The 25,783-nt window shown below is 37.9% G+C and overlaps 1 protein-coding gene, 1 long non-coding RNA gene and 1 pseudogene across 2 annotated transcripts; 2 read left to right on the top strand and 1 right to left on the bottom strand.

The window, feature by feature from the left end:
- Positions 1–3,613: 3,613 nt before the first annotated feature.
- LOC122080094 lies at positions 3,614–10,055 on the bottom strand (annotated as a pseudogene).
- Positions 10,056–10,107: 52 nt separating this feature from the next.
- On the top strand, positions 10,108–10,697 carry LOC122080095. Its single transcript, XR_006140601.1, has 2 exons — positions 10,108–10,241; positions 10,368–10,697. It is a non-coding gene; the product is annotated as an uncharacterized LOC122080095 (long non-coding RNA).
- Positions 10,698–18,140: 7,443 nt separating this feature from the next.
- On the top strand, positions 18,141–25,446 carry LOC122078375 (E3 ubiquitin-protein ligase ORTHRUS 2-like). The gene is made up of 9 exons (XM_042644340.1): positions 18,141–18,735; positions 20,413–20,945; positions 21,761–21,886; positions 22,815–22,914; positions 23,020–23,081; positions 23,212–23,314; positions 23,590–23,725; positions 24,360–24,577; positions 24,823–25,446. Exons 1-9 carry the CDS (start codon positions 18,253–18,255, stop codon positions 25,207–25,209), a joined length of 2,148 nt encoding a protein of 715 aa, XP_042500274.1. The 5' UTR covers positions 18,141–18,252; the 3' UTR covers positions 25,210–25,446.
- Positions 25,447–25,783: the final 337 nt, after the last annotated feature.

Below are 25,783 nucleotides of genomic sequence, written 5' to 3'. Positions count from 1 at the left end.
GGGATAACTGTGGGTGAGATGCCCATGCTGAGATAGCCATTCCCCCACCCCCATTCTTCCCTTCATTCTTTATTTTCTGTTATGTTCATCCTATATGTCCCTAAATTTTATTTTTATTGAATTTATTAAAGATCCTACCTTACATTACTGAGTTAGGGTTCAGGGCGGGCTTGGGCCCACCTAAGGGGACTCAAGGTTGGGCTAGGGTTTTAAGAACCCCGGCCCAACCCGGCTCTATTGCCACCCTAGGCAGGATCGGATGCACTGAAGTACAACAGGTTTCCCTTGATTACAGCAGCATTGAGGGGTCATGAATAGTGTAACAACTTGGTCAACACATTAGAATGTTGATCTTGTAGGGTTTTTTTTATTTTGATTGGGCAGGTGTTGATGGTGATAGGAGATCTACCACAGGTTATTACATGTTTATTGGTGGAAATCTTGTCTTGTGGCACAGCAAGAAGCAAACAACTGTGATTAGATCCAGTGTTGAGGCTGAATACATAGCTATGACTCATATTGCAGCTAAGTTGATGTGGATGAAATCTCTTCTTCAAGAGTAGGGTTTTCCAATCATTCAACCTATGAAGATGTTTTGTGATAATCAAGTTGCAATCTCTATTACCAAGAACCCGGTGTTTCATGAAAGGGCCAAAAATATTGAGGTTGGCTGCCACTTTGTGAGGGATGCTGTTATGAAGAAGCTGATTGTTACTCCGTTTGTTTCAACTACTGGACAGTTGGCTGATATTTTTACCAAGTCTCTTTTTGGCCTTGCTTTCTGTAAATGTTGTTCCAAGCAGGGCATGGGAGATTTATATGCTTCAGCTTGAGGAGTGTTAAGTTGTGGTCTATAAGAGTTGTTGACCCTATTGGAACCTTTCATAGATGTGGCATTAGTGATGTTAGGCCTTACGATAGGGGGCGTGTCCCTGTTGTGAGAGAATCTTAGTTGGTCTTTGATTTAATTAGTAGTTGCTTCCTAAGTAGTTTCCTATATTGTTTATGTTTCCTTTTCCATTGTAATTCTGTTTTTGTTATTATAAATAAAGATCACAGTCCAGTGATAGAACATGTACTCTGAGTCTATCGCTAGCTCAGTTTCTTCTCTCTTCTCTTCATCTTCTCTCCCTCTTTCTCTCTTCTTCCTTCTTAGATCTCTGGTTGACTGGTTATTAGTTCCTGTCAAGTTACAGTGCCCACAGTAGAGTTACTTATGGCCACTTGCTGCCAGAATTAGGAACTAATTGAAACCTGTGATCCTAAGGTCAGAACATCTTCAAGTTGACATCAACAAGGTAAGGTTCACAATAAGAATACCTTAAAATCACAGTTATAAATGATGGCCAGAATAGAAGTTACAGAACCATTCCCAAAATAGCAACTATAGATCGACCAATAGAATCAGCCATCAGCCACCTCAGACGGAGCTCAAACTGCTGTTGAAGCTAGAATGGTAGGGTCTCTTGAATACTTCAAAAGATCAGCCATGGATGATGGGATGATAGGGAGTAACGGATAAAGAACAGAATTAGAAGGGTCAGACGTTTCTGTCTTTAAAAATTACTTTTGAGACAAAATATATTTTTGTGTTTTTTACAAATTGATAACATGTTTGGTAAAATAAGGGGAAAACAAAAGCATTTTTTCCTACCCCAACTGTACGACGCCTTCACTTTTGTAAAGGGAGAGAAGAAGGAGATGGTGTCTTGAATGTCATTGCTCGGGTGCAACTTGCGAACTTTCACTTATATTAGAAAGAAAAAAAAAAAAGCACTAATATTTTTTTGGGGGGGGGGGGGCAAGATAAGTGCTTGTCCTGTCCAGTTCATTTAAAATTAAAAATTTTAAAATAAAAAAAAATTAAAAAAATTAAAAAAATTAAAAAAACGAACCATTTTACCAAACGCAATTTTTTTTTTTATGGGGAGGAGACAAAAAATGCCAAGAACACTTGCAATAAATGTTGTCAAACAGACCCTAACTCCAGGGAGAAAAATAGAAACTTACAGTCACAAGTTTAACCAGCCAGTCAATGATCTTGAGCGTAACATCGAAGGAAGAGGATGAGTGTAAGGTAACACCCTCCCAAAGTTTAAGCTAAAGTTGATGGATAAATTTTGAGTTGCCAGGACTTGAATGCTACTGCAGTAGGACTCTCCAAACAAGAGGCTGTCGCAGGGGTTGGTTTTAAATCTCCAATATCAGTCTTCTTTGAGAATCGATGGAGCAGTCTTCTATGGAATGCCAGCATCAATCAATAACAGAGAACAAAAGATGGTCTCCTTACCTTAAAAGTGAAGCTTGCTACAGGTTTAGTAAAATAGAAACTAAAAGAGAAGGAAAGAAGAGAAAAGGGAAGGAAGAAGGGGGATAAGGGAGATATGACAAGGCCTCTCACCTATGCATTGATCGGTCTCACTAACCAAGATATCCCACCTACTCACTGTATCTCATAGCCATGGTATAAAAACCAGTTCTATTCATCATCAATTTGTTAGGACGCTTAAGGTCCCTTACACTTTCAACGGATATTGCCAAACATAAGGCAAGGAAAGGGAAAAGAACAGAAAAGAAGAAAAGAAAGTCCCATTCAAGGAAATTATAGGATTTGTACAGCAAGTTACTAAACTATCTTAGCTAACAAACCAAAATAGAAACTACTTTTATAGCCTAAGTCCTAAGATTACAAAATGGAAACTATCCACATTTTCATGTGGGCTTCAAGACCCTCCTATTTGGGCCTATAGAATGGGCCCATTATAATAGAAAACAAATAATTATTTATCATTAGACGGGGAGTCCTAACTTAATGAACCGTGAGCTCAATTTGATCTAAAAAGCTGAACGAAACCCAAATCCGAAATTATTCTTCTTTCTCTGATCTACATCACAGCACCTCTGCTAAAGTGTTTATTTGGCTGCAACTTTGAGCCACTGTTATCTCAACATCTGGCCCTTGAAATGCTGAGATCTTTTGGGGATTCTAGTTGAACCAAGCTGGGGCTTGATCTGCCCTGTGAATAGGAAACTACATGTCATAGGGCATACCCAGTGCACGAGGCTCCCGCCACTGCGGAGTCTGGGGATGGTCATAATTTATGCAGCCTTACCCCTGATTCGCAAAGAGGCTGTTTCCCAACTCAAGCCCACTACCACTAGGTCACAATGGAGCAACCGTACTGTTGTGCCGAGGTCCGTGGTTAATAATTCTGTTATCTAGTTTCTATTCTGTTGGCTCGATGAGCTGTTAATTCTGGCCATCGGTTTAAGTTGTTACTTACATATTGTGTTCTATATGATGAGTGGAAATTGTTATCTTTGTTTGATGCCATTCTTCTGCGTGGGTTGTGAAGTTAAAGCTTGGTTTCTAAGGTTGAAACATAGTTTCTATTTTGATTCACTTGCCCATATCTTTATTTTGAACCACTGGCTCCGAATAAACTTTAAGGGTTAAAGTACTAGGAAGACCTAGTTTCAGTAGCACTTTGGGATTGATCTGAGTTCTATTTTGGGAGTTATCGAAGATCTCCTACTGCTGCTTTGAGTTCCTACAATTCTGCTTGTGGGTTGGAATCTGAAACTTCTTTAGGGATGCCTTGATTCCACCAACTTACGAAGACAAGATACATAATTTATGCCATAATTCAACTGATATCATTGTTTAGCTTTAACAAAATTCCAATAAAAGGGGAAGGACTCGAACATTCTAGTTCACTATTTTCCCATAAAGATTCAGGATCAAGCAGAATAGCCTTCTATCATTCACTAAAGGACGTCTGGATGCTAGAGATAAGTCAACTTTTAAGAACAGGGCTAATTCCGGAATACATGCAATGAGTTTGCACACGAAAGATGAAGTAACTAATCAAACAGCAAACTTTTGAATGACAAGTGCTACTAAATTCCAGCCTCTCTTCAATAATATGGTGGTTAAACACTTACTGAGGGAGAATTAAGTCATATGCAGATCTGTCTGCAATACCAACGCATTCAATCCAGCCATAGGAGCACTCAATCTCTGCATCCCAACAGTCTGCAGCATAGTGGACCATCTCATTTGCCAAACGCTGCTGGAAACGCAACCGTTCTTTGTCAATTCCAAGTTGAGTAAAGAAGAGGTACACCCTTCCAATAAAGTAGCCGAGTGTTTGATTATTGACAATTCCCTGCATAATAGTAATTACACATATAAATGTAAAGTGAGAGAGAGAAAGAGTTTGGGGAAAGGGAGGGACTTAAAGAAGATACAAATCGATCCAAACTCAGAAACTCCTTCACCAATTCACATTTTCATCGCAGACTGTCCAGAAGTTCGTTGTTTCCTTGGGAACATAAAGAACTCCAAGTCCGCAATATCACCAAACTTTGGATAGGATTTATCTTCAGGATTCAATATCTGCCAAGGTGAATTCATGAACCCTTAGAAGACCTTGGCAAGGTGATATCTGGATATACACACAACTACAATCAGATTGGAACTGATTCCTCTTACGGTGCAGGTAACAGACTCTATAGTGTTTAGTTGGAGAACCCCCAAATAAATGAAGAAAAGGAAAGACCGGGCAAATAAATAGAATAGATATAAGATTTATTTTGTTTGTGATTCAGCAATCCCAAAGTTTCTTTTTGCTTAGAACAATTAAAGAAAAAATGATCCTGTTCCTTTTTTTCATAATTTTCATAACATAAATATTGGAAAGAGACTTCTGGTGTGAAAACAAAAAAGAAAAAGTTGGTGACGCTGAAATGGACTTTCGATAGATAAGATCAAATCGGAAATAACCAATCAAAAGGAAAAATTAAACTTAAAATACATGAATGAAAACCACTATAAACACATGCTTGTAAAAAAAGAGAACAAAGACACAAAGACACAAAGACTTTAGTTTGATAAGTGAAAGAATGAAACCTCATTTCTAAAAGCTGGACCAATCTGAGCAGCAGCAAGGAAGCTTGTGTCCATTAAAATTGTACAGTTCCTTAACACTAACAAAAATTCCTTCTGCCGTCTCAGGATGCATATAGCTGCTGCAGATGAATTAGTAGGTGACAAATGAGTTGAACCCCATATATAAATAGGAAGCAACTTAACCCTTATACAATGGTAATAGTAGCAATTATGAATTAACCCCTATACAATGGTAATAGTAGCAATTATGAAGACGAAACAAGTTCTTACCCAGGGCTCGAGCCAAATGGGCCTATCGATGTTTGAAACATCAAATTAAAGGAATAAAGATCAGAGAGAGGATTCTTCGTATCCGAAGCAGTTATACCATAATCCTTGATCTTTGCACCCAATTCTTCAGCAGAGACATCATCAAGAACCGCAAGATTGTTTTTCAGTTCTGCTGCTTCTCTGCAGGCATACTCAGGCCCTTCTCAAGCTTTTCCTTGCAGAAGTCCTTGAGCAGATGATCAGCGCGATAACATATTCCCGTCTTTTCACCCTTGAACATAAGGTCAGTAAACTTATCAAAGTGACCAGAAGCCTTCAGCACAATTTCTGGGGTAACGCATGGACAATCCACCTCCAACATCCTCTCCTCGAGGACAAAATGCTTTTTTTTTTTTGTGGGGGGGCTGGGAAGGAGAACAGAAAAATCAGCCAAGCACAAAAGTAAAAAAATATCAACTGCATTGAAGAGTTCTGTAACCTTAGAAAGGAGTTCATAGAGATTCAAGAGATCAACAAGAATGTTTAATCACTCCAAGCAGAGTGTGCTTCACAAGTAACCGGGAGAAAATCAGGTGCTCCCACAGAGAATGTTTAAGAACTCCAGAAATCATTGATATCTGAGAGGCCGAAACAGTACAAGTCAGCAGGAACATATTTTCTCATCAGAGTATTTCCAAATGGAATAAATCATTTCAAACAATTTCAAGTTCTTCAAAATTTCAAAGCAAACCAATTAGGCGTATTACCTAACAAGTCCAAGCTATGATTAGGCCAATCAGTAACTGCATCATCAGTTAGCTTAGCTTTTAAACCATTCCAAAGAAACTTAAATATTGTTAGATACAATGACTTCTCCAGTTCTCCTAGTTCTGGGCACAAAAGTTAGATGAAAATTTGTTAAAAGCAACTCAGGGTCTTTAACTATCATAATCCAAATGCCACCTCCGAAGACCACAGCCATGCTTACAAGTCAGTAATATGTATCTATCAAAGAATGATAAAAGTTACAACCAACAAGCTTAGAACCATACTGCACTTGTAATCCAACAACTAACCAAATCTCATCCAAACAATTGAAACCCAGGTCTTCAATTGAAGTACTTAAACATGACCCCATGGAAACAGAGGATACTCTTCAAAAGCATTGAAACAGGGAAAAAAAGGAACTAGTATAAAGATAACTCATGCAACCAGCCTACTGATGGAGGGCCAGTAGGGGAAGAGAAAGAATACCTGAGATGGAACTCAGAGTTGCAGTGAGCGAGATGATTTGCACAAGAAGAAGGGGAGGGGGGAGGACAAGGGAATTGCAGACACTCAGCCGGCAGCCACATACCACAATATCAACTCATAACTTCATTCTTCAGTCTCTCTTTCTCAATCCGTTACAAGCATATAAATAGGAAATTATAAAACTCTAACATGGGAAGAAATCCTAAAAGGAAACCAACTCAAAAGGAAAAAGAAATCCCAAACCAACTCTAACTATATCCTACGTATGCAACTTCCCAAAAATAAACAGAATAAAATAAACTAAATATATTATTCTCCTAAATAAAGCCTACTATATCCTACTAGATCAAATAATCAAATATGGATCTAGCTCATATCCGTCTGGATACCCAGATGGGTATGGATGGTTCCACGGGCGTATATCTGCATCAATTTCTCCAATTTTGAGAGACGAGTTCTGTAGAACAGGAGAATCAACACCAATCGATCAGCATCCAACCTTGCATGTATGAAGTCACCATCAAAACCACGATCAAATGCTATGAAAACCACGACGCAAAGTTCATTGGTGAAGTAATGACTTGGAAAAATAAAATCGATCAGTTCACTAAAGTGATCAACTGGTTTAAACTTTTCCACAAGTTGATCTTCCACGTCCAATGGTGCCATCTCACCTTCCATCATTGGTGACTCATCTTCTAACTCGTTTACTTGTTGCTCAATGGCTGAGATCACATAGTTAAAGGTAGAGTGCATATAATCAGATGTGACCAATGCTAGGTCTTTGATGTCCTTGCATTGTCGTTGAATCTCATTGAGCTTCTCTCGTATCAATTGCATTTGTTGACGTATATCCAATAAAATGTCGAGATCCATGGGCTAGGTTTGTTATTCAGAATCACTATGGACCCACTATGGCAAGAGAACACTTGAAGCAAAGGGTGAATGGAAAAATAAGTAAATAAATGGAAGTTTAGAACAAAGTGGCAAAAGTGTAAATAAATGGAACTTGAGATGAGGATGGCAAGAGTGTAAATATTTGAAGTTCAATAAAACCACAAAGGGATATCACGTGTGGGGGTAGGGGTATACTTGCAAGTAAGTAGAAAAATAGGACAGAAAATAATAAAAGAGGAAGGGGAGGGTAAATAGGGATATAACTGATTAAAATAAGGAAAGAACAAAAAAGGGGTCCTACTTGGAATCTTGCTCTGTCAAGCAACTCAAACCAAAGAGGAAGGTTGTGAGAAAGGCAGAGGGTTCTCTTCTTTGTTGAACCAAGGAAAACAGAGAAATGATCGAAGGGCTGCAACAAAGGATGGGGCAAATATGAGGAAAAGGATTGTGCGACTTCGAAGGGAGACCTTAGATGCGAGAACTCGACTGGCTGCTAGAGGCGGGAAGACCTGAACCAGGTATGTTCTCTGTCTCATACTCTCTGCTCTTCTGTTCACTTTTTTTTTTCTTTTTTCCCTTCTCCAGATTCTCCTCTCGGTCTTCTTTTTTTTTTTTTCCTTGGCTGGATGAACTCTAGAGCAGCGAGGGAGTGTCGACCAACAAAAAGGAGGGTAGTGGGATATGCTGGGTCATGGTTTCAGTGAAGGGCCACAGTGGTGGGTTTTTGTGGGAGATGGAAGGGGAAGAGTGTTGTGGGAGGGGTTCAACGAAAGGCTGGATACTGAGGGATGAAAGAGAATAGAGGGAAGAAGAGATGGATGGGGAGGAAGGATGGGATCCTTCGGCTCTGATACCAAATTGATGGAGGGCCAGTAGGGGAAGAGAAAGAATACCTAAGATGGAACCCAGGGTTGCAGGGAGAGAGATGATTCGCACAAGAAAAAGGGGAGGGGGGAAGACAGGGGAATTGTAAACACTCAACCGGCAGCCACACACCACAATATTAACTCATAACTTCATTCTTCAGTCTCTCTTTCTCAATCCATTACAAGCATATAAATAGGAAATTTTAAAACTCTAACATGGGAAGAAATCCTAAAAGGAAACCAACTCAAAAGGAAAACTAAATCCCAAACCAACTCTAACTATATCCTACCTATACGACTTCCCAAAAATAAACAGAATAAAATAAACTAAAGATATTATTCTCCTAAATAAAGCCAACTACTAAATCCAAAGCCAACTACTAAATCCTACTAGATCAAATAATCAAATATGGATATGGTTCATATCCGTCTGGATACCCAGATGGGTATGGATGGCTCATATCTGCATCACCTACAACGTTGCATATAAAGAACTTAGTAGACAATGAAAGCTAGGGATCAGAATATTAAAAGAAATTGTTTGTTGAAGAAAGCATAAGTGACCAGGAAATTGAAGAAGCAAAAGGATTTTGTAAAACAAGATTGGCAATTAAAATTAATGACTTAATTGTAAGTTTCAGGTGCCACAAATTAAATTTAAAACTCCTCTAATCTCATAAGAGTCAAGGACCAACTCATTTGCAGGTATAGGGATTTCAAATCCAAAATTCCATCACATTATGATAGCAGTTACCTTGAGTGTCACAAATGCAACAGCTCCAAGGGATTGTAGCTTTCCTTTCATTTAAGAGCTGTCATGCGGCGTACTCGTAGCAACTCTTGCTTGTGCAACGAACTCTTCATGATCAAGTTCTTGTATAGACCAGCAACACGTCGATAGATCTTGAAAGTCGGGATGTAGAAGAGACGCCGCTTCAACGTATTGACAACTCTGCCAGTGATGGTATCTTGAACCTACTGTTCAATGGAAGACTTCTCCAGCTTCAAGGCGTTTAGGGCTTCCACTGCTACATCTATCTCCTCCTTTGCCCCATCTAAAGCCCCTTCAGATTCCTGACGACGTTCCCTTGTGCGTTGACGGCAGCTTAATTGTCGGCCAGAGCTCTGCTTCTTCCGTGGAGTCCATGGCCATGGCTCACGTGTCTCTTCCGCCCCGCAGGATTTCAATGCCGTTTGAATGGGACGATGAAGCCGAAGAAGAATAAGTTCGGCGTAAGTTGATGAACAGAAAGTATTCCTCCATGGATGGCTACTGGCCAAAAGGAAACAGCTTCAAGGCCTCTCTAATGGAGGTGTTGGCCACTATACCGCCATTGAATATTGGATAATGAGATTAAAACCAAAATCCCATCTGTGAGGTATGCGAACAAAATCTCCCCTGTAAATTAAGGTTGCAAAACTCAACCGAATAAATTATAAAGAAAAATTATCATGTACCACCTATTTATTAAATGGGAGAGGGATAGGTATCCCGTCGATATCAAGTATGCTAGTGGATAGCAAAATACATGATGAAGTATCATTTAGAAAGGATATGAGAGTTATTTTAAAAAAAGGGAAGAGAAAGATAGACACAATGGGTGCTAACATACTTGATATCATCAGCATACCCAATCTTTTTCTTTTTTAAATTTATCTGAGATACCACTCCAAAAAATAAAAAAGGCAAACGTATCCTTCAAATATAACACCATTAGTTTGTAAACGTAATTTACCTTTTTGACCCTTAAACAAAATACTCTATAAAGTGTAGAGTATCATGGATTTTGAACCCTAGAAAGAAGTCTCTGTTTCTCTTCTTCTCAAATAGGCGACGGCCAGCAATTGAGGAGTCAGGCGCTTGCAGCAACCAGCCATTGACGGCCAGCGATAGCAGTAGCCAGCAATTGAGGATGTCAGCAGCAGTGATTGATGGTGCAACAACGATGTAGGAGCTGCAACATCATTGGGTCTGATCATCGAAGAGGAGCTTCCATTAACCGAAGGGGTTCAGGGAGGAGCAACCACCACCATCAACGTTGAAGTAGCAGCTGCCAAGTGTGGTATTGGAAGCTCTCTGTTAATTTTTTGTATTTTTACTTTAAATTCAAAAAAATATGGGCACCCAGATTTTTCCTTCTCTGATGCGCACCATTACCATGTTCCCTGTTCTATTCCACCGAGACCAGCAGCCAGAGATGGAGAAGAAGAACGAAGATGCACTTGCGTTTTCAGTTCTGTTCAACCGATACCAGCAGCCGATGCAAACCTAATCGAGAATTCCTTCTTTGAGGTGAGACAGAGACCAACCGAGTAGAATGGGGAGCTGAAGCTTGCATTTCCCTGATCTAATCCACCGAGACTAGCAGCCAAAGATGGAGAAGAAGAAAGGCGATGGTACCTGCGTTTTCTCTTCCCCTAAACCGAGACCAGCAGCCGAGAATAGAAAGGGAGATGGGTTATTAATCATGAGGGTAAACTTGTCATTTAAAAGATTACAAACGTGACACATCATCACTTGAATCTTGGGAGCTAAAATGGATTTAAGACTAATTTTTTTTTTTTTTTTTAAATGGTGTATACATGCCATTTTTTTATTTTCTAGGGTGGTATCTCAGCAGACCTGCACTTGGCCTGCCCTAATCCCAAACAAGTATATGAGGGCAATTTCTGACCCTAAGTCAAGGTCAGGGTGGATAAGGGTTGATGTCTTTGGCCCGCCCAGTCCGCTTTAAACCCGGCCCCGATTTTTTTACCCTGACTTTTGGCCCTAGTTGTGGCCTTACCCTGCCCTGATTTTTGCCCTTGATGTTGACCCTAGTTGTGACCCTAATTTTAACCTAATTTTATATATTTTTTTACATTGAGTCATTGACACCTCAAAACTCTTAATATATCTTCTCACAATCTCACCGATCTCTCTTACCTTTTTTACCAACAAAAGAGAATATCTATGGCCAGGGTCAATCAGGGTCATCCTGGCCCGTCCCTGAAGGGTAGGGCCTGGGTTGAAGCTTTGCGACCATGAATAAGGGTCAGGACGAGTTTGGGCCTAGTTAAGGGGACTAAGGGTTGGGCTAAGGTTTTAAGAAACCCAACCTGACCCAGCCTTGTTGCACCCCTACATGGTACAAGATAATTTTCCAATTATTAAATAATTATAACCAAAATTTAACCCGGTTCTAACCAACCCAGTAAAAAATGAACTGATTTGGTTTATTCTTATTTTGTTTTCCTATGTATTCGGTCTGATTGGTTATTTTATAAAACTAGGGTGTCAAACCCTAAATCGAACCAATAAAACCAGTCAGACTGATTTGATAATAGCTTAGGCCAAATCGAATCAAAACCTTATTGGGTCATTTTGGTTTGGAGTATTGCAACCCAAAATCAAACCGAATCACGTTGGAAATCGAATGAACTTGAATCAAACCGAAATCGGCTCAATATTTAGACCAAAATCGAAACCAAACTGGTAAGAAACCGAAAACATTCCAAAGTTCATTAAAAAAACCAAAATTTGCATAGTTTTTTGTATACGTTTGTATGGAAAGTCAAATTCAAACCGGAACAAAAACCAAAACCAAAATCAACTCGATTACAAACCGATATAAGAAATCGAAGACAAACCAAAACCAAACTGCATCGAAACCAGAATTTCCTTATTGGTTCTGATTTCGATTTCAACATTCCCACATTGAAACCGATTCAACTCGAATTGAAACCTAGCGAGACCAACCTATTGACGCCGCTTGAAAATTAATTGGAAAGAAATCATGGAAATATCGAAATATAGACTTTTTTTTTAAGAAATAAGTACAATATGGCATATCTTAATTTTGCAAATAAAATAGAATAATATATGAAACTATTACACCATGTCAAACAATCTAGACATTGTCATTGTGGGATAAATGGGATCAAGAGAGAGGCCTTATGGTGATTTGTATATAAAAGATCTTTTTGTTCGATGAGGGAGAGTGAAATAAACACCTATAGTCTATTTTGAGAAGTCCAACAAAAATAAAAAAACAAAGGCAACGGAGTTGGTAGCCTAATGGAAGAAAACTTTACCACACCACTATTCAAGTCAGTTAGTTGTAGATTAGAGTCGACGCACCCCACAAATTGCTCATTAGTGTTGCAAAACGTTGCTTATCATATGGGAGCTTCAACCTAAGGATTATATCACTATCATGGATCATCCATTTTTTATTATTAAAAAAAAAAAAAGGAGGAAAAACACAACGAGAGAGATGGATGGCGCTTTCATTTATCCTTTTGGTCGCAATAGGCAACGTACGCTCGCCGGATTGACTTTGGAAGGTCCCCACCCAACTACCTTACAAATATAGAGAGGCCCATGAATGTGTGAGAGAAATGGTCGGGTATAGTTCTGTAATAATTTATGGGGGAAGTGGTATTGGCAATATATGTCCAAAACTCACCCCCGTGCAATTCTAATCATTGGATTGATGGGTTGATGATCAAATGCACTGGACCTTTTTAAAAAATATCAAAACCAATTCCAATAATATGGCCCACCCTATAATCATCTATAGAACATTTTCCATATTCCTTATTCGTTTTATTTTAAATTAACCATTTAATTGTGCCATATTATCTAAAGCTATATCAATTTTTTTTCTTCTTAAAAATTAGCTAGTCAAATATGCTACATTTTATAAAGCTATTGGGTTGAAATTTATAATGTGAATCAAACGTATCAATCAATCAATCAATCATTTAGGAGAAAATAACATCAGCTTACGATGGAGCTACAACATAATGTATTGGGACAGAGAGATTTTGATGCAAACATATCTTGTTTCCCTCTACTCATTCTTTCGATGGAGAAAATGATTGAGGAAGTCAATGATTCTTTATGGATATTTACAACGAAAAATATTAGACCGAACATCACAAGCCTTATCACTATTATTCACAATTTACTTCGAGTCCCGAGTCCCGACTAATAGGAGGTGCCTCCATCCAACCTTTATAGTATTGAATGTTCCTGTATACAAATAATACTCAAAATTTAATATATATTGTTATATTCCCCCCCCCCTTTTTTGGGGGGGGGGGGGAGGTAAGATTCAAATCCTAGTTTTGGCATGCCACGATCGTGAATTTGGGCTATAATTCAACCCTTAGTTGGATTATAACATGGATAAAAAATTCAAAAAAAAAAAAAACGGAACTTTAATTTGGCCTGAACTCTTTAATATTATTATTTGCCAAATTAGAACCGACAATAACATTTTTTTTTTTCTAGCACGACCCTTAGATCCCACTCCCTGCTCACAACGCATATTCACTAGCCACCCACACTCAAACGCATCCTATCTAGTATTGAACTTCATGTTTTTTGAATTATTGCGATCTTGATTTACTATCAACATTCCCCTACCTTGTCATATTGATTTATAGGATCAACCCTATTGAGTCTTAGGACAAATGGTGGTGTACCCCTCTCGACAAGGTCAGTTGTCATGTCATCTTGCCACTAAAAGAATAGTAGCCCTAAACTCTCAAGGAAATCAATTGGACAAACGACACCACCATCAATCCTCTTTACCTCCCATTTGGTGGAAGTGTCTCTGAAGACTTCACATTCATCCAACGTTTTAAATTTTTCTCCATAGAGTTTTACACAATATAATTCTAATAAGAGATTTGATTGGTAAATAGATTAACATTGACAAATTTTGTGTATTATGTGACAAATGTCCTGAAACTATTCCATCATATGTTCATACCTCGTGATTTTGCTAATCAGATTTGAATGACAGGCCCTCTCAGTCTGCAACCACATCCCAGCCCATGATTATCTTTCATTTGTAGTGGTGAACCGCCTTTTTTTTTCTTTTTCTTTTTTCCCTGAGCCTTAGCCAGGTTGAGATTAATTGATGTTCCAGTGTTTTATATTGTTGTTATTACTATTTTCTTTATTTGGCATCCCATGAACCAAATCATAAATAATAATAATAAGAACTATAATATTTTGAATATTATTAAAAATGTGAATACTTAGATTTTTTATCTCAGGAGTTGTCATAACATGTGGAATAATTAATCTATTTCATCTTATACGGAGATGACCAAGACATGTCATTAGGAAGTTATCAAAGTCTCCAATTGTTGTTACTTTTTATTTTGGTTTGTGCGGGTGCTATTAACCAATTATCTTCAAATTCAGGTTGGACCTTAGGCATTATTTTTCAAATGATTTTTTTTTTTGGAACCATTCATGGTAAGCAACTAGTGCAAGTATAAGCCTACAACATATTGGAAGGACTAAACTTGACCTCACAAACAAGATGAAATATTCTACCAAAAAAACAAGATGAAATATCAATAAAGTATGCTTCAGAAAATGAGTTACTTCAATTTATTCCATTCCCATTTTTGTCTTGTGACCTTGGTACTCTGTAGCGGTGTTTCTTGAGATTTATGCAAAGTACAAAAATATTTAATTTTACTGTATAGACTAAACATATTTTAATGCCAACAATTTCATACGCGTCCTTGCTTTGACGGCTTTGTATCACAAAAACAATGCTTCAACTTCTGATATAAATAATTATATTTCCTTTTAATAAAAAATTTTTACTTTCATAATGAAAAAAAAAAATGCTTTACAACTGCATTATGCATCTGACAACTATGGATAATGCCTCCAGTTGAGCAACCAACGTACTTCTGATGACTAAAAGCATTGGGCACACTCCTCAACACATTGATACGCACTCTAAAAAAATCTAAACCATCGAATGCACGTTGGATGTCTAGCGTAACCCTTTTCAACTTTATTACCATGTGGTATCTGACAACTATGGATAATGCCTCCAACTGAGCATCCAAAGTGAATCTGATGACTAAAAGCATTGGGCACACTCCACAACACGTTGATACACACTCTACAAAACTCCAAGCCATTGAATGCACATTGGGCACCCAGCGTAACTACAGAGGAACTCTTTTCAACTTTATTACATGCTGCATAACATAAAAAGAGTAATCTCATAATTTTTGACTCCTCCATTCAGTTTAACTTTTAGATAGTCGTTAAAGAAGAGTAATATATATAGATGGAAATTATTTAATGTTTTATACCATAAATAAATCATGCTATAACTTCACACGCGGTGCCATTAAGTGCCATTAAGTGCCATTAATACTCAATAATGGGATTTATTTCAATTTTAACTTACCAACATAAAAAAAAAAAGATTTATTTCAATCGCGGATTATTGAAAAAAGAGAGAAAAAAATGTTCAAATCCAATTGTTGGCAATCAATCACAACCCTTTCAGATTTTCATGGATTCTGTCCTCGAGTGATGTAATTATGTCATTGTCAATGTTCATGTATCGGTTTTTGTTTTGTTAGGAAATTTTTATTAAGTAAACAAGAGAAAGTGGAACATAGAGGGGGACCAAAAGCCAGCTTAATATTTTAATGTAACCTGTTTATCTTTTGAGTTGTGCCTACTAAAACCAAGATGCCATCCAATATTTCTATGTTTAGTTGGCAACTTAAACCTGCTGCAATTTCACGATGATGCCAATATTTGAGTTGCCCAAACTACCCATGAGCACCTAGTATTAGTATCATTATTATATTTTCTATGATAAGTAGACCAAAGCATAAAGATAACATTGTTATGTTGTGACTCTTCTCCTTGAGTTATACACAATTATATATTATCTTATATCACATGTATATACGATTCATGTTAAGTCTAATCATATCAATAAAATTCCATAATATTTGAAATTGACATAACCGTAGTAAATACCGAGAGAACCCTATTAGTCTAGTATATGAAATATCATATCAGATGGGCCAATGAGAGGGTGTGTGAAAGCATATTTAGTGTAGTATTTTGCACCCTATAGTTTGGATTTTTTTTACACCGGAGTGACAATGTTCTTTTTTCTCATAAGACTTCGTTGCCACGACATCATGCTATGATGCTTAATTAATGAGAGAGAGAGCGAGATACACATAGAACAATCATTCCCGATTCTCGTTGAAGTGTTATTTTTAACTAACATAGTTCATTGTAATTTTAATTGGTTATGCTCAACAACTTGTTTGTCGGGAGCTCATAAGAGGCATAAGTAGTTTAGTAACAAACTAGATCATCGTTTTCTGATTAAGCGACCAAACACAATAAATATACAAATCTTTGAATAGATCCTTGTCTCGCGCCGTGAATATCGCTGTGTATTGAATTCGATAGAATGAGTCAAAACATCTTCTAAATTAATTACATAACAAGACATAAAGATTGTAGTACATTATTAACAAAGATCTGGGTCACTTAAGCAAATATCTATCTCGAACTATAAGTATTAATTGAAACAGATTTATCGAAAAGTATTCATTAAATTGACTTGTTTCAAAGTCATCATAAATAAATAATATTGACATGAACTACAATTGTAATTAGTATTAGATAAAATTACAATCGTACCATCAATTATACATATCGTGTTCATTTATGTATTTTATGAAGTAGAAATGTACCCATTCACATTATTTTTTTTAGCCCGAAATTATTACAAATATATATTAAAAAATAAACCAGTAGGTGCTACTATCATTTAAAAACAAGTATCAGTATTGCATTCTACCAAACAATAAATAAATAAATAAAATTATTAGCAACTTTTTTTTTGTTTACACCGAATATTATCTGGGACCCGGGGGAGAGCCCCTATGATATTATTGATAAAAAAAAAAGAGAATATAAGGGGGACATAACCCGCCTTACCCCAACCCAACAAACAGAAGCATTCGTACTCTCAAAGCACAACAAAAAACTCAAATGAAAAACATTACATTATAAATATCGGCCACCCAGCTTTATCTTCCCTGATGATTTGGCTAAAGTCTCTAGGAAGAGTATAAGTACCAAGAAAAATTGAATCCGTAGTTGAAGCACATGCCAAATTCACCAATCAATCTGCTGTTCTATCACTCTCTTGAAAAGAGAGAGATTCGAGTTCGAAAATAGTCACATAGAGTCATAACCTCCTGAAACCAATACCAACAACTACATAGATCACAAAACCTATTAGATACTGAGTTCACAATCAAAGTAGAATCAGAGCTAATATAAAATTTAAAAAACCCATATCCATACATAGCTTGAAACCATCTCTCAAAGCACGCAGCTCAGCCACTGAATTAGAACAAATACTATAGAAACTAGAGAAAGCCGCAAGAACTGTGCCATCCTTATTTCTAATGAACCCTCCTCCTCCACTAAAATTAGGATTTCCTTTGCTTGCACCATCTACATTTAACTTGACCGATGTCCCTGGGGGAAGCTAGAACGTGGGAATTGGAGCTCTTTGCCTCGATATGGGAGGATTAATGTTAAAGACTTGCAACATAATATTTTTCCTCATAGACGGAAACTTACAAAACTTAGATGGAAGAGGGATCTCATGCACCTATCTTTTAAGTCGTTGTATGATCAATCAAGACGTGTGAACACCCTCCCCATGCCTTCGGTTGTTCCTTTCTCGCCACTGTATTATTGGTATCATATCGATCGATATATATCGATATCAATATCGGTATCAATGAGATCAAAATAGAGGCGTGGAGAACGTGAAATAAAACCTCTTTCTTATCTCACAAAAAAAAAAAAAAAAAAAAATTGTTTACAAAGTTACCTTCGGGTTTCGGGTCCATGGTAAAACCGAAAAATTAGATAAAAGAGTAAGGGTAATTTAGACAATACACATCTGTAACCGGTTTTTTTACTTTCCCTGGAGAGCCGTAAGTGGTAAAAAATATTGGCTTTAATGGGTTTATCTGGATATACAATAACCGAAACTTCTTTTTTTATTATTATTTATATTTTATTTTCCATATATGTAAAGAGGGAAATTTAAAACCCGCCCGGAAGTGTCATTTCAAAAACCCGCCCTGACCTCTTCTTCCCTTTAAAAACCCATAGGTCTCCCACATCCCCAACCGTAAGACGATCTCCAATCTGTCTCTGCGTCTGGTTATTTGCCGTCTCTCTCTTCTCTTAGTTTTGCTTCAACAATGGCAGAAACGCAGCGTCGACAACTCCCTTGCGATGCAGGAGGAACTTGCATGTTATGCGAGAAAGTGCCTGCAGATGATGATAAACTCATCTGCAACACTTGCGCCACTCCGTGGCATCTCAGTTGCCTATGGTTTCGTCCTGAAACCCTAGGCTTTGTTTTGCAATGGGACTGTCCGGACTGTGTTCCGGCGGCCGGCGATGTTCCGGCACCACCGGTTGTTGGCGTTTCTTCGGTATCAGGCGCGTCTGGAACTTCCGGCGAGTTGATCGCGGCGATTCGCGCCATTGAAGCCGACGTTTCTCTGTCGGAGCAGGAAAAGGCGAGGAAACGGCAGCAACTGCTGTCTAAAAGCTCGCCGGATCTGGACGACGGAAAGTCGAAGAAGAACGAGAGTAACGGAGAGAAGGATGTACTCGGCATCCTCGATGAAAGTTTGAACTGCTCAATCTGTATGCAGTTGCTCGAGAGACCTGTTACGGTCAGTATATTTTCTTCCTCATCTATTTGCCGAATGTGAAGCGATTTCAAAGATTTATACTGTAGAAGTTGTTTTATCATCCGGTTTTTATACACGGTCGCGCATCGTGCGCTTCGTCTATGAGGGGGCAGATTTGGTATTACACACCATCTCCATCTCCCCATCCGACGGCAAAAGCCACCGTGAACGTTCGCGATCGTGCACAGAACCATTTTGTCTTCTTTTTATCAGTTGTTTTATAGTGATCAATGTTCTTGTTCCTTCACTGGTGTTGGACTTTATTTTATTTTTGATGATCAAAGGAGGCGAGAGTTCCTCTATCGGTAATCGTCATCATTGGTCGGCGAAGTTTCTTTACGCTGGTTTGTTGATGATCCTGTGTTAAATTTTCTACAGTCAAATAAACTGTGATAGTGAATGAGTGTTTTCCATAAATTTGTTGCTTGATTTAATCTACTTAGTGTTGCCATTTTGTTCTTTCTCTGTGCATGCTGGTTTATTTATTACTAAACGATAGATAAGCCCTTATTTGCTCAGGCGTTTTGGTTTCCGGGACCAGATTTTGTTTTGGTTCCCCTAATTTCGAAGGTGAAAGGTAACACAAGCGCGGTTAAGAGGGAGGCGTGAAGATCGCTGCTCGAAGCCTTTAAGTATTGTCTTTCTCGTTTTCACCTTCCTGTTTGTAAGTAATGGCGGGGATAACAGAAGAGGGATAAGGGGCGCCAATCTTTTCCGCTTTGCCGAAGTAAAAGGGCGGAAGGTGGGGAGCGTGACGACGGTTACCTCGCTTTAACGGTAGACTCTTAGGCGCCGTTTGTTTTATGGGAAGTCCGGGGTTGGATTAAACTGTTAGGATATTGACTATTGAGAGACCTTGGAGGTCATGAGTCATGACTATCGTGGTTGCTTAGATTCTTATCTTTTGGAGGTTAGATGGGATGGGCAAGATAGAAGTCTTCGACAGTCCCATCAAATATCTTGGTGGATATGTATGTCATTTATTGTTAGGCATCACTTCTTACGCTTTGTTACCAAATCGGTTCCTACTCCTGCAGAAGTGCTCTCCGAGAACAAAAACAAAAAAACACTTTTAGCTCAGCAATACTTCCTTAACCAAAGCTTTGGTACCTGTGGCGAAATTAGGTTCATGGAGGTGTTCATTCCAATATCCCATAAAGAATTAAATTATGCAAGCTTGAACTCCTTTAGTTTTCTCTTTATTTTGATGGAAGCATAATTCTTGGAAAACAAATCTTTGGTTATAGAACTTTTGAATTTCTTTGACATTTATCTTTTCTTCAACTGCATACCACTGACAAATCAGTTTTGCATCTATCTATATGATGCGGATCGTGTCTTTATATATGACTATTTTATCATAATAAGATTGCTATCAAATCTTTTTTCTTTCAAAATAATTTAAATAACTTTCCATTCTCTTGGGGTAATATATTTAATAACTTTCCGAAACAAAGTAAATTTGAAAATGATCACTATCTAATTCCTGTGGAGTAGATACATTTTGTTACTCATAAACGTATTTTCCACTGAAACAAAAGCCAATTAAATAGGTTCAACTTGAATGCCAAAAAAAAAAAGTTAGCTATGCTACTCTCTGTGCTGACTCGTTTTAGTTGGAGGATGTTGCATAACTCTCTTTCTATTTACATGTTTCAGACACCTTGTGGCCACAATTTCTGCTTGAAGTGCTTTCAGAAATGGGTCGGGCAGGGGAAGCGTACCTGTGCAAAGTGCCGACACACCATTCCCGACAAGGTTGCGAGTCAACCTCGTATCAATTCGGTACTTGTTGTTGCCATCCGTATGGCCAAATTGCCAATTTTGACTGATCAAAGAGGACCATTGAAAGCCTACCATTTTATACACAACCAGAACCGACCTGACAAAGCATTTACTACAGAGCGGGCTAAGAAGCCGGGAAAGGCTAATGCTTGTAGTGGGAAGATCTTTGTTACGGTCCCGCCGGATCATTTCGGGCCAATCCTTGCGGAGAATGACCCAGTGAGAAAGCAGGGTGTGTTGGTTGGGGAGTCTTGGGAGGACCGCATGGAATGCAGGCAATGGGGGACCCATCTTCCACATGTTGCTGGTATTGCAGGTCAAAAGGAATATGGTGCTCAGTCAGTAGCATTGTCTGGTGGCTATGAGGATGACGAGGACAATGGCGAGTGGTTTCTCTACACAGGGAGGTCTGTTCCTCTAACTTCGTCTTAACTTGTGGTTGCTTCCTTTTAAAAGATTTACGTTCACTATATATGTATGCACGATCTATTGCGATCTTGGACATCCTGATGAATATTACCCGAACTCTTTTTCATTAGTTAAGAGATAAATTGCTGTGAACTTTCTTTAAATTAATGCCTTTGTCTTACATTGCTCTTCTACCAAACAAATTATTAACTTACAATACTTTAAAACCATAAACACCAAGAAGTACTTTTTTTTTTCCACAGAAATATTGCCAAACAGATATTTAATTGTTAATAATTCATTGAAAGCATTTATCCTCTACCATAAAACTCTCACTGTAGGCTTTATGTTGTCAATTTATGTCAGCAGTTGATGGTGAACTACTTGCTTCATGCTTCTGTCAATGCTGCCTATTCTGCAGTCAGTCTGATAAGAATTGAATCCTTTGGTGAATAGTGTATCCGCATTTTAATATTTCTTTGGCAAAACCTCTGATGTCCAAAGGATGTGCATTCTCCTAATCGCACCGCAATTTAGTAACATTTTTTGTGTTTAGCTTTTCTACTGCAAAGGAAAGTGAGACAATGCCTAGTGTCCTTTTTTGCTTTGTCACTGTCAGTATTGGAAATAATGTTTCTATTCCAGGCCGCGTTGAATTTATTTTCTAGTTTGAGAAATAATTCTATATGGTCGTTGTCAAATCTTACTCAGCATTATTTATTGTCGACTTCCATAAGATTAAATGGGGTATAACTATTTTCTTATTGCTGATTCCAATTATTGTGTTGGAGCTCATCTTTCTTGTGATTGGCAGCGGTGGTAGGGACCTGAGTGGGAATAAGCGCACAAATAAGCTGCAATCATTTGATCAAGAGTTCACAAATATGAATGCGGCTCTTCGTGTAAGCTGTAAAAAAGGATACCCGGTTCGAGTTGTGAGGTAAGATTCACCTTGGATGCATTTTCATGCTAGTTCACACAAGGAGGGAAAATTGCAAATATAGGGTCCTTATCTGTTTTTGAAGGCATCTTACAAGTTACATTTTTGTATGATCGAACAAAATTGTGGCCTGTGCAAGCTATGTTCTTTTTGTCTTATTGAATAACTAAGTTTATTGGGTTTGGCTGTGGTAGTACTGAAATTACCGTTCTGTGACCTAGTAAATGCTAATGACTAAAATTACCTGAGTTACCCTACTAGTTGGTTATGGTAATCTGTCAATCGTCTTTGGCTATAGTTAAAAATAAGTCTCTTTCACCTAATTTTGTCTGTTATCACAGAAAAATTGATAATTGACCAAAAAGAAAGTGAGTTGTCTTCTCCCAAATAGGGATCATTTGGGTAGTCATAAAGTCCATGCAAACCTGTTTCTAAAACAAAAATTCAGAGTTGGGATGCTACAAAAAATCATAGCTTTAATCGATGGGTTCCCAGGAAAGTGAACAAATTGTAATATACATTTCAAAGTCCTTTTCACTATTGGTCTTTATACAATCAAGATGTTATATTAAAAAAGTAACTTCTCTTTTTAGGCACCGAGGGCATACATGGGCCATTACGGTCCACCAGAGGCTTCTACAGATTTATTTACAACATATTTTTCGTGTGTATGTGGGCACCTATTCATCATGCATTAGTTGTATGCTAGAACATATATATCTGAAGTTATTGTAAATTCAAATGATGATTGTACAGATGTCAGATGGTTCATAATCCAAATTATACCGACAAGACTTGTCTATTATGATCATTTGATGATGCACAAACACCTTTTCTTTATTTATTTCTATTATTTCAATCCTTCTTGGTATGATATAAGTGATTGAAGCTACTTTTACAAATATTTCATTCATTATACTATGGGCAGGTCTCACAAGGAGGCCCGCTCTTCTTATGCCCCAGAAACTGGGGTGCGATATGATGGTATTTACAGGATTGAGAAATGTTGGCGTAAAGTTGGAATTCAGGTAAGATTGACTCTATGAATGGGTTTGAAATCAATGTGTTTGTATTGCCATTTATTGTCTTTCTTCTGGTCAATCTTTCAATGAATAATTCCTTCCCGGTAACAGGGTAAGAAGGTCTGCAGATATCTGTTTGTTAGATGTGACAATGAACCTGCTCCGTGGACGAGGTTTGTGACTTACCTGGAAGTTGAATTGCTTCTTAGTAGCTTTAGTTGGGAAAACTATCAAGTTTTGTCTTTTCTTGATAGGCCTATTAAGTTTTTTCTTTTGGTAATTTTTCTATATTCTTAACTGTAGTGATGAGCATGGAGACCGCCCAAGATCTCTTCCTGCTATTCCGGAGCTTATAAGTGTTACGGAAATCACAGAAAGGAAAGAAAGCCCGCATTGGGATTATGATGTGAGTAAACGTGGTGTCACCTATATCCTAGTATTCTGGTTTTACAGGCATATTGCATATCAGGAATCTTTATATTTCAAATTATTTTGCTGTATCAACATGAAATAATCTTAATGCAATGTAATTATTCATGATCTTAGATTCTATTACAGTGCTTGTGCCCATTGTGATTGCTTTGGGGTTATTTATTCTAATCATATAGGCTTATTGCATTTTAATCACATGGATGAGGCTATGTATGTTCTGTGTACCTAAATTTCTGTTCTGTTTGGCAGGAGGAGGATGGTAGTTGGAAATGGAAGAAACCACCACCACGCAGCAGAAAAGAACGAGTGGCTACTGGAAATTTGGGTGAGAGAAAGAGGATCAGGGAAGCAAAGAGAATGAATGCTCAGGACAGGCTTCTGAAAGGTTTGATTTATTTGATTTCTTCTTTGTCAACCTACCCTTAAGGGAATATAGTTTCAGAACCATGTTTATTGTATATGTCTGATATTTCTTCTAGGCAATGCTAAAGTGATTGCCTTTTCGTGTGGTCTCCTTCTACCACAAAACAAAAAGTGTGGTCTCCACAAGCCTCTCCCTTGATTTTTAATTTATGCAAACTCAAGGACTGTAGAAAATGTGCCTTGATTCCAAATATGAGAGAAGGAAAGTGGGGACTGCAGTTATTGCTTGGTTTCACTGGGAGCAGATTGTCCATGGCAATGTGTTATGTGCTAAGCATTTTCAGGGCATTGACAAACCACTCCATTAGTCCATTCACTTTTGCTTGTTAAGAACCTGTAGATTCTGATGATTATTTATGTTTTGAGGTTATCCCTGTAAATGAATTGGGACTAAGTTTCTTCACACCCCATTTTTCTGTTGCTATTATTGCTATAAATTGAAATGTTAAGATGCAAAGGAAAAAGGTATCGATCAGGTGAGATCTCGGTATTGAGATTCTGATGTAAAATAGAAAGGGGATTTGGTCTTTCATTAAATGAATTATAATGTATAGTGAACTTTAGTTAATTTTGATGTAAATCTTGCTTTCATGCAGAATTTAGCTGCCTGATATGTCGGAATGTGATGACTCTTCCCCTTACAACTCCTTGTGGTCATAATTTTTGCAAGCCTTGTTTGGAGAATGCCTTTACTGGTCAGACTTTTGTGAGGGAGAGGACATGTCAGGGTAGACGGACACTTAGGGCACAGAAGAATGTCATGAAATGCCCATCTTGCTCAAATGACATTTCTGACTTCCTTCAAAACCCACAGGTACGACATTCTTGCTGTTGATGTGATTTGTTTAATGTATTATATATGTTAATAACAGAAACGTAGATATTATACTAGAGCCAATAATGCTTTGTTGAATTGGCTTATTCTAATGCTTGTTTATTATTTTTAAATTATAAATAACCACATTAGCCAGCACCAAATATTTGGAAACAGGATGTTGATGACTATTCACTTCCATTTCGAGCCTCCTAGTTTATTTTATGAGGATTTGATTATTACAGGTCAATAGAGATGTGATGGATGTGATAGGGAGGCTCAAAACTAAGAGTGAGGAGGAGGCATCAAAAAATGACGAGGAATTGAGTGATGACACTGATGAAAAATCTAATGGTGTTAACGAGTCACCTGATGCTGCAGAAGGTGCACAAGAACTGAAATGCACTGACGAGTTTGGTGCATTAACAGATGTCAAAGAAGATTTGCAGGCTCCTGGGGTTGGGGGAAACCCCAAGCGAAGGAAGGCTGATAATGCTGAGGATAGCATCGTGAGTCAGGATGTTGGGGTGAGGGCCGAGGGAAGGAAAGCTAGGGAGGTGACAGATGAAGGAGATAACTCACCATCAAGTCCTCTTCATGTTGGATCTGATGGTGATGACGACTTTGTATAATGCTTCGCCTTTATGGGTGGAAACCGGAAACTTAAGAACTCTGTGTATGCTAGGAACTGTTCTCAGCTGCCAATGATGGTTTTTTTTTTTCTTTTGTGGGTAGGGGTGTAATGGCCAATGAAGTTATTACGTGAGAAGATTGAAGAGGTTTTGCTACCACTGGAATTTTGTACAGAGTAGGCTTTTTTGGTAACTTTTTCATTAACTTTTTCATATAGCATATAGTAATTGTCATCTGGCTGCTGTTGCCATGGCTTTTTTTTTTTTTTGGTTATACTATTTTACTTGTAATACCATTTTCTTTAATCCCCAATACATTTGATTGTTTATGGAATTTCCTAAATTATCTCCCTAGATATCTGTCTCCTAATATTCAATTTTATGTGTAAGGTCTAAATTCTATTGTAATGAGTTAATATACATTTTTTTTTGGCTAAATGGTAATGAATTAATATTAGATACTTATAAGCTATGTGTCGTGTCAACCTGAGCCTAACCCTGACCCGACCCAATATTGTGTTCTAACCTTCTTCAGCCCTACTCAACCCTGGGCCTATTAAAAAAAAAAAAAAAA

The sequence above is a fragment of the Macadamia integrifolia genome, chromosome 5, assembly GCF_013358625.1.
Source record: "Macadamia integrifolia cultivar HAES 741 chromosome 5, SCU_Mint_v3, whole genome shotgun sequence".
Lineage (NCBI taxonomy): Eukaryota > Viridiplantae > Streptophyta > Magnoliopsida > Proteales > Proteaceae > Macadamia > Macadamia integrifolia.
The sequence above is the reverse complement of the archived record's forward strand: the minus strand, read 5'-3'. Positions and strand labels throughout refer to the sequence as shown.